The sequence below is a fragment of the Epinephelus moara genome, chromosome 23 (genome assembly GCF_006386435.1).
Source record: "Epinephelus moara isolate mb chromosome 23, YSFRI_EMoa_1.0, whole genome shotgun sequence".
NCBI classification, from domain to species: Eukaryota; Metazoa; Chordata; class Actinopteri; order Perciformes; family Serranidae; genus Epinephelus; species Epinephelus moara.
This window is the reverse complement of record NC_065528.1, coordinates 492,786-503,078: the sequence shown is the minus strand read 5'-3', so window position 1 is coordinate 503,078 and position 10,293 is coordinate 492,786. Positions and strand designations below refer to the sequence as shown.

At 42.0% G+C, this 10,293-nt stretch overlaps 1 protein-coding gene across 2 annotated transcripts in view; it reads right to left on the bottom strand.

Annotated features, from left to right (window-relative positions):
- Window positions 1–10,293, bottom strand: part of tmtc1 (transmembrane O-mannosyltransferase targeting cadherins 1) — a 343,046-nt gene continuing 332,753 nt past the window's right edge. For both annotated transcript variants that reach the window (XM_050036058.1, XM_050036057.1), the window contains one exon: window positions 1–7,495. In XM_050036058.1, coding sequence (XP_049892015.1) covers window positions 7,370–7,495 — 126 coding nt within the window. In that variant the 3' untranslated portion in view covers window positions 1–7,369. The remainder of the gene's footprint in view (window positions 7,496–10,293) is intronic.

Sequence of the window (10,293 nt, the reverse complement as noted above, 5' to 3'; positions counted from 1 at the left end):
CTTGATCACACATTTTACATGTCAATATGTCCATTTACAGCAATACAAAACCAAACTGAGAAAGACAGAAAACAGAAAACCAACATAAAACATAAAAGAGAATCTGCACATTCCTCTTGACAATATATACAGTATCACGTTTCCTCATACAACATTGCATTTCACATTCATCTACTGAGCATTACAAGATAATACACATACATCAAGGACATTCCACATGGATTTCAATTATCATGGCGATCCTCTCTATTCATCATTTCCAGATAGAGGTCCCAGACTTTTCTGAACACACTTAGACTGTTGTTAACCCCGTGAATAAGCTGCTCAAAAGAAGCTATTTTAGCCAGTTCATCTCTCCATTCCTTAAAACTGGCCTTCTCTCTTGACTTCCAATGCCTAAGCACTATCCTGCTTCCTGTTAGGAGGGCTAATTTCACCCAAGAACACATATGTGCAGACAAGTTGGCTTCTATTGGTATGATGCCTAATATACATAATGCTGGACCCTCTGTGAATTCTGTTCCCAATATATTGTTAATACATCTGACAGCCGCTGACCAGATGTCATGTACCATTTCACATTCATATAACATGTGGATCAACGTGCCACTCCCTTTGTCACACCTCCAACACTTGTCGTCCTCCCTTAGTCCCAGCATCGTCATCTTTGCTGGAGTCCAATAATTACTATTTATTATTCTGAAAGTAATTAAGCGTGTTTGCATGTCCCGGGCTGTGGAATACCACGATTGTACTGTTTTCCTCCAGCTTTCCCGTTGAATAGGTGTTCCCAGGTCTTTTTCCCAAGTCAGTTTGACACCCTCATAGTTTGGTGATTGATGTTCTCTAAGCACATTATAAAACCTGGATGTCCCCCTCTAAGCTTCCAGCTCGATCGCCACAACTCCTGGATATCCGTGACAGGGGCAAGATGTTTCTTCCTATCTGCTGCTGTTATACAACTCCTCATTTGCATAAATTTCCAAAGAGATCCCTTTCTTGTAGAGAGCCCTATAGGAAAATGTCTCCCAACTGCTACTCCTTGTGCCTCTGCTGCAGGGCTGTAGAGTAGTCATGATCAAATGTGATACAGGTTCCTTCAAACTGAAAGTCTTTTGTGTTCCAACCATACAGGATCCATTGCTGTTTTGAAAAGTGTAGGACTTAAACCACACCCAATCTGGAGATATTTGGGTTTGTGGGTTTTCATGCAAGAGACCTGTGAGCGCGCTTGATACTGAGATCATCCTCTTCAGGTAGTTTGAAAGCCACTTTCTGCCAAACATCATCGCCCTCGGTCCCTTCCTTCACTCAACAGATCTGCAGATTCAATACAGTCTCACTATGAAGTCGTTGAAAACTGGCGCTTGGTCACTGACTTCCGGCATCAGACACTGACAAAAGAAACTGTCCTTTGACATGAAAAGTGGCCGGTTACCATAATTTTTTAATGGTGCCTAGCGGCATTGGGTGTTAACGCAGAGGGACAACAATGGAAAGTAGGGTGAGCAGGAGGGGTGGTGGATGGGTTCAACAACCAACAACTTTCACCACGTTGCCTAAACCCAACCATGTGTTTGTGTTGGCTTAAGGTAACCCAGTGCATTTGTTGTTAAAGCAAAAAATTTTCAATTCCTGGTGTTGTACTGATGTAGTGTGTTTATTTATAAAGACACACATGTATGCAAACTTTACATTTCCTATAAAAACAGAAGTGCATTTTTAAAACAGACAATGTATGTAACAGGCGTAAGTTGACACGCTGTCCCAGAATATCAACATGTGTGACAAAGTCCAACACCAAATGTCAATATGTGACAAAGTCGGAGTGAGAACGTTATGGCAGTTTGGACCGTCTTGAACTATTTTTCATTGTCCTCACGGAGCCCTTCTAAATGAAGTTGTTTACATATGATGTAAGCTAGCAGTTGGTCTGCACATGCTCCGTGATCCTCTGTGTATCTCACTCTTCTTTTTTTTTTTTTTTTTTACTTTTTTTTGTTCATTTATACCTTTTAGTAATTCTTCAATTTTGTCCAGCCTATCAAGCTAGCTTCCAGGCTGGTTGTAGATTTTTTTGTCCCTTCGTTTTTGTTGTGCCTACTGAGTCCAGTGAAGTGTTTATTTGCTTACTATATAGACATATGACTTGACACAGCATTTAATAAAACATATACTTTTATTTATTTGGTGCAAGACAGTCATTGCACTAGTCACTTCATTTTCATCCCATTGTCATTCCACAACAAAAAAATCATTCATAATCAACATCACTGTCAACAAAACCACAACAAGCAATCAAACGGCAATCCTTAGAGGCTATGGTATGCATGAAGCCACGAGTTTCAACTCCTTACACAGGAGTACACACACTAGCTTATTATACTTGCAGAAGGCTTGTAACATCAGATCTTACACTGTAGCCAGTTCTGGGCAAGGGGGGCACACAAACATTGTATTCATCAAGACCACATGATGTCACAGTGTTTTCACGCCGCCATATTTGTGTCCGCCCACAGCAGTCAGGTCACAGGTCACAGCGTTGTCACGTTACCAAAACAAGTAGAGTAGGAAGAAAATCAGCGAGAGACCGAAAATTTATGTTCATTGAACGATGCCAGGAATATGTTGTGCTGTTGGCTGTGATACCAGTCGACAAAGAAACCCCGGACTGCAGTTTTATTCCATCCCAAAGGATGTAGACCAGCGGAATAAATGGTTGGCTGCGATAAGAAGAGACCACTGGCAGCCAACAGCTACCTCCAGGTTGTGCAGTCAACACTTCGTGTCCGGCAAGTCCTCAACTCTATCTAATTTTTATTTTAGTCTTTGAAAACCCCTTACAAAACACGCGAAACATGATTAACTTCAGATGCCATATGATTAACGCCGACAGCCCGACAGCATGCTAAAGTGCAAATGTTTAGCAAACAACTCACTTGCTAACATGATCAGAGTTAACCACAAACAGTCTACATGAAAAGTCACACATACGTTTCCCTTCATGGATGATAAAGCATGGATGTCAGCTGGCAGCGAGCTAAAGTGGTAATGTAAAGAAACTGGTGAACTGATAGCCCCGCAGCTAGCAACTTGCTAGCTAATCAGGGTAATGTTAACAGTAAACTACTACCAAAACCACACTTTTAAACATGGTTGTTGAATTACTTACATGTGCTGTGATGATATATAATTTCTTTGGCTCCAGGTGCCATATCCGTGCTTCCTTCACCCATCCAGCTACAGCATACTGGTAGGCATCCGTGCTCTTAAAAGCCTTCAGGCTGTCTCGGCTGTAGGGGGACGGATTATGAATCAAATAAATATAAATATCCGGGAACATGAGTTGGGGCAGGCGTTTTGCAGAGGTTAGCAGACAAAATACTGTTGAGGGTACTAAATATGGGTCGCAACCAATAGTGGAAATTTTTAACAAATATTGTTGTCTCTCCGTCTCGTTTAAGTGTGAGGTGTGTACTGCCATAGCAAAACTGAGGGGTACAGTCAAATCGGACACAAATATGGCGGCGGTCTCGTGCCCATGTTTAAATGGAAAGCAGCTGTTATGAATCTTAATAAAGTTCTCATATAATCATGTTATAAAATCTAAGATCCTTACAGATATTGCCTTTTTTATACTGTATTCAGACATTTTTTCAGCAGAGAGTGGGACTTAAGTCTTGAGTAGAACAATTCCCTTCATTTGCAACAAAACTGAACTTAGGAGTCCACTTACTAGCTTTTTGGGGCTTTCAACCCTTTCTCATTGTTGAATGGTGCTGGTTCAGGTGTTCAGTTCATGTGGCAGTGCAGACCAACAATGCTGGAATGCATCCATGGGCATTCAGTATGTTGTTAACACATATGTGTGCGTAGTGGATATTATTTCATAAATTTCAAAAGCAGAAAAGGAGATGGGATTATTGTTAGGGTGTGCACATAGAGAGGCATCCAAACAGGACAATGTGGATGCTAAGGATGCATTAAAAAATTAGGGAGCATTTATTTAAACAGAGGAGATGTGCTTCTTGACCACAAGAAGTAATAGATTAACAAATATGCCTTTGAAGGTTAAAAAAGGGCTACTAATCGGAAGATTGGCAGTTTGATCCCTGGCTCCTCTAGTCCGTAGGCTGAAGTATCCTTGGGCAAGATACTGAACCCCAAAATTGTTCCCGATGACTATTTCATCAGTGTGTGATTGTGTATGAATGGTTAATTGAGTAGCAGGTGACACCATGTATGGTAGGCTCGGCCACCAGTGTGTGAATGGGTGAATGTGAGGTGGTGTTAAAGTGCTTTGAGTAGTCTGAAGACTAGAAAGGCGCAATACAAGTTCAAGTCCATTGACCAACAGACATACAACAAAAGATACCTCAGATCATCACAATCAGACAGATTTAGTTGACACAAACTGTTGCTTTTGCTGGTTTAAATAATAAAAATAAACTGCTGACAGATGCAAAATTGTATCAGCTGCAGAATTAACAATAATGCCACACTTAGCCAAAGGCCAAAACTTGAGCATAGCGTTAGTTCGGGCAGGACACTATGTTGACCTCAGCTCACATCCCAGCTACATCAGCTGATCTTAAGCAGCCCAACCAACTGATGGAGCAGCCGATTGATGAAAGGGAGTCAGCTGATAGAAATATGCAACCAATTGCCAAGTCTCATTCAGGGCACTCTATTTAAACTGCTTTGGCCTGCCTACTGTTGCTGCTTCCTGTGCAAGCTGCTTTGCAACCTGCCTCTACCCCAGCCCCTCCTTTTCATGCTGTGTCTGACTTATGAATGTAATTTCTGTTTGTCATTGATGCTTGCTCTGTTCTGTTCCCAGGGGGTCTTTGCTGCTGCTCTGGAATGGCAGAAAGGTTTGCTCTCTCTGCCTCAGGCTTTCCTGGTATTAGGGCTGTGCAGTATACCGCTTTGTACCGAAAACCAGTATTTATTTTCGTTATGATATGAATTTTTCATATATCCCAATACTGGTGAATTGCCCAAACAACGTCCGGAACGTGCGTGGCTGTAAAGTGTTTCAGCAGGGACCCATTTCACCGCTGCACACCACAGTGATGCTAGAACTGGCGAGAGTGAAAGCATAGAGAAAAGTTTAGAGGAGAGAATGGCTGCTGGAGAGAGTTCTGAAGGCGAAGCAACTGTACACGTTGCTGAAGAAGAACACGATGACCCATAAGAACTCATACCAAAAAAAGCAGTGTTTCCCCTATATGCATATATATGTGCCGCCGCTGATGATTTTTACGTACGCTTCATATCCTGGCCTATAGAACAGGTCTATACCTTGTCCTTTTATTAAACAAACTAAATAGCCTTATGTTATTTATCTTATTTACATGACGGCATGTCATTTCTGTCTCTACATGATCGAGTGTTTACATTCTCCTCTGCTCTCTGTTTTATAACCGAGCACGGCACTAATGGAGCAGAGCCTGTGTTGCATTCAGGCGTTGCCACGTAAATAACAAATTCCAGCACTTGAATAGGCCATAGCACAACACAGCAGCATGTCAAGGGGGCCGAACCCGAGCAAAATACCGTCAAATACCATGAAACCAATGTGATTTTTTTTTTAAAAAATGTGATATGAAATTTTTGTCCTACCGCCCAGCCCTACCTGTTATGCATGTGGAAGGGCAGAGACGTGTTCTCTCTCTGCCTCAGGCTTTCCTCGTTTGTGAGTGGAAGGACAGAGAGTTGTGCTCTCTTAAGGAAAGGCAGAGAGATCCCAGAACAGAGCCAGACCACCAAATATAATACTGCAAATGGAAATAAAGTTTTCTTTGAATGAAGTGGTCCTGCCTGAATTCCACTTCACTTGTAACAAGAAATGCCACTCTTTAACAACACTCTACAACTGTGAGTGGATGATGTAGTTTTGTACTTTTTTAAGGCCAACAGAGTCAGGTTCAACCATGTCAATTTCAGCTGAATGTTGTACCTTAACTTTGATTCATACAACATGAATAATTTGAGCTTTAATTCTCCAGGAGGACTTAGTACTTGAGTCAGAAATTTATTGTCAAAAGGTGAGACAAATTTGTGACCAGTATGGAGGTGTACCACCACATATAGTAAAACTAGTTTTAGGTTGCGTGACCATTTTAAAAAGCACACAACCTTTTAAGCAGCAAACTGTTATTCCTCTAAGTAGTTGGGTAGCACAGCAAATGCTACATAGCTGTATTTTATTTTCTCTGGATGAAAAAAAGCACACTCTGCACCCAATGCTTCCCAGTCTACTGATTCAGAAGAGGAACAAGCACCTGGGCAGCTGACCTGTCCTAATCATTGTTCCTGTGTGTGTGTGTGTGTGTGTGTGTGTGTGTGTGTGTGTGTGTGTGAGTGAGTGTGTGAGTGAGTGACCAAGTGACCAGGTGTAAGTCAGGCCACCTGATGAGACGACTTTGAGATGCAGTTGAAAGTTCTGAAAGCTAGTGAGTGGACCTTTAAGCTTAGATTATTTCATTAAGGCCAAAACACACCGGCAGCAAATGGCACGTCAAAAAATATGACCATATTATTTGCAATGTGCAACCCCACACTGGTGGCAGCTAGACGTGCGTTGGCGTTCCTGGACTGGAATGGAGAATGGCCAAAAAGATAGCTCTTGGTGAGTCATAGCTCTGGGGATCGGCTCTTCAGGTGGGATTTCAACTTTAACTAGTGGGTGTCCACGTGATTTTAAGCTAACACAAGTAAAAGTGGTACAGATCTTTCAGTAACAATACTTTGTGTGGTCACCTATTGATGAGCTGCAGCGCAACACAACCTGTGTGTGCTGGGCGGCACTTGACGTGTGTCGGTTGTGCTGGTGTGTTTTCAGCTTTAGACATACTGTTCCCATGCTTATTCCCTTCATAATAGTAACATATTTCCATATACTTTTACTGCACCAATGCAAATACATGATTAATTCCAACAGAGGACTGAAATACAATCTGTGATTAAGTCCCATAAAGGAAATGACGTCACATGAACCTAAATAATAATCAATCAAACACAAATGTCTTAAGCAGATGTGCATGTTGATGTAAAGCTAATCCAGAGAGGGCAACACATGGGGCACCCAGTGGTCTTCATTCAGCCATTCCCTTCTGCTTACTCAAGAAAAGGCTTCTGGACTGTGGCTTAATCAGTTTCTTTGATTCCAGCAAACCCGGTCCACTTCCAAACACACTGCAAACCTGAAAAGTTCACCCTCCTCCTCTGCTCTCACTCAGGCTGTTCATCTTAGTAACCAGATCAGTTCAGTATTATTCAGCAGCGCAGTGGCTGGTGTTTGGGCTCCAGGGGGCTCCCCTGATCTGTGCCTAGGATGGTGCAGTGTTTGGGAAATCATAGTGGTCTATGCTCCCCCTGTCAGTCTCCTCTCCAGCCGGTCCAGCTTGGCCAGGTTTTCCTTCAGAAGTTTGGAACCGGGGCTAAGAAGCAGGGCTCGCTGGTAGTACATCCTGGCTGCTGCATAGTCTCCCTGCATACACACACAGAACAATGCATGGATTACAACCAATCTATGTTCAATTCAGAACTAAAGGGGGCGGTTGCTCTGTCAACAGCTTAAAGGGATAGTGCACCCAAAAATGAAAATTCAGCCATTATCTACTCACCCATATGCCGATGGAGGCCCTGGTGAAGTTTTAGAGTCTGGCCGCTCCCCCCGCCGATCTCCGCAAGGGATGTGAGGACTCTAAAACTTCACCAGGGCCTCCGTCGGCATATGGGTGAGTAGATAATGGCTGAATTTTCATTTTTGGGTGCACTATCCCTTTAAAGGAGCGTTGTGTAGGACTGGTGGCATCTCGCAGTGAGGTTGCAGATTGCAGCCAACTAACAACCCTTCTCCTCACCTCTTCAGGGTGGCCTTCAGGTAATGCAAAAAACCTGAAAGGCCCTCATGAGTCAGTGTTTGGTATGTCCACAACGTTGCCAACTTGGTGACTTTCTCACTAGATTTATCAACACTTCAGACCCTACTGGAGACTTTATTTCCAAAAAGCGACCAGCAACACATAATGCGTCTTATTCAGGTGGCCAGGGAAAACGCAAGGTTTCTATTATCTTGTAATTCATCTCCATGAATGCTGCTCAGAGTAATAAAAGTCCAAAGCTCCTTGGGCCATGACTGCGGTGTCTCTCACCCCTCTCGTCTTCCGCGTGCAGGCAGTCAGTAGGTGTGGAGAGCACAGGTGGAGAGGAGGCATTGCTTGCCGCAGTGTGAGTGTCTATGGTCAATTTATGCTGACGCTCTCGCACTCTTGTTTGGAAGCGCACAACGACTTCGGAATGAGAACAGGCTGGTAAATGAACTTTGGTAAACGTTTCCATTTTACCAGCACCTAGATCTCTCTGCCCATCTCTTGAATCCTATCTGCTGGATTTGAACTTCTGCATTTCCTTCCACCACCATGGACACAAACTTTAAATATAAATCAAGATTTTGTTATTGCAATACCTATTTCTCGCCAAAATGTCCTCACAAACATATTTAAGTACACTGTTTGGCTGTAAAACGAGAATTTGTGAACAGGAAGTGGGTGTCATATTGTTTCCTGTATTGTGAAAATGGAAGCTAAAAAAACTAAGATCAAATGAAGAGGTGGGAGTTGTGGGTTTTCTACCTCTTGGGGAAAGGTGAATGCCAAAGCCCTTTTCTTCTCTTTCACTGATCATGCAGCACCAATTTCAAAAGTGTTTGCATCTTTCTACTGCACAGACAGCCCAGTCTTAAAGGTCAAAGCTAATGTGGGCATGTTAGAAGTATACAACAAAAGTTGTGTTATAGTTAATGAAATCCCTTTGGTCACATGTCCTTCCTGTTTTGAAATCAGTGGTCTTTGTTTGAGTCACATTTGGACAGTGCTTATATGTGTTAATGAGACACTTGAAAGTACATGAGGGTTTCTTTAACTTCATGTCCTCTTTGCGTGCTGGTAAATAACTATGTACCAGTTTTTCCTTTGTGTTTGGAGCTTGTTTGTATAAAATAACTGGTAATTCATGGAAGATTGTTTTCAAATTAGGGTCACTTTTAAGGATATGCCAATTTGAATGCATGATCTGTTTGATTTCTTTAGATTTAGTGCTATAGCGAGTGACAAAAAATGAGTTAGAGGACTTCCCATCTTTGTGTTAGACATGCACAATAGATGGCTGCAGTTTACATGTCTGACTTTTTCTGAGGCTGTCTTAATAATATGTGGCTTGTAAGACCTTTCTCTCAATTGCTTAGACTTTCTGCTTGCTTATCAAAGTCAGAGTCAGAGTCACAAATACGCCTAGCTCCTCGAAACTGTCCATAAGGGATATTCAAACAATGTGGGTTTCGTTAATAATTGGCAAACTTTCTGTGGAAAACCTTGTCTTATTAGGAGAGACGGCATTCATCCCACTTTGGATGGAGCTGCTCTCATTTCATCCCACTTTGGATGGAGCTGCTCTCATTTCTAGGAACCTGGCAAATTTTAATAGTAATTCAAATCTCTGACAACCCAGAGTTGAGATCAGGACTCAGAGTCGCAGTCCTATACGCTTCTCTGAGCTTCTAGTGCAATTACCCACCCATAGTTTTCATAGTTTTATACAAACGGTGTCTGTCCCCCGACCACCTAAATTATCTAAATCTAAAATTAAACAAAGAGGAGTTGTGCATAACAACCTCATAAAAATTAAAACTTCTTCTGTGACAAAGACAGAACAGGAGAATTAAATGTGGACTGTTAAATATCAGGTGTCTATCGTCTAAAGCAGTGTTAGTAAACAAATTAATATCAGATAATCATATTGATTTACTCAGTCTCATTGAAACCTGGCTGTGTCCAGATGAATATGTTAGTCTAAATGAATCCACTCCTCCCAGTCATAATANACATAAAAATTAAAACTTCTTCTGTGACAAAGACAGAACAGGAGAATTAAATGTGGACTGTTAAATATCAGGTGTCTATCGTCTAAAGCAGTGTTAGTAAACAAATTAATATCAGATAATCATATTGATTTACTCAGTCTCATTGAAACCTGGCTGTGTCCAGATGAATATGTTAGTCTAAATGAATCCACTCCTCCCAGTCATAATAATACCCACATTCCTCGAGGCAGCGGCCGAGGAGGGGGAGTTGCAGCCATTTTTAACTCTAGTCTGTTAATCAGCCCTAAACCTAAACTAGACTATAATTCATTTGAAAGCCTCGTTCTTAGTCTTTTACATCCGACCTGGAAAACCTCACAGCCACTTTTATTTGTTATAGTGTACCATGCTCCTGGCCCGTATTC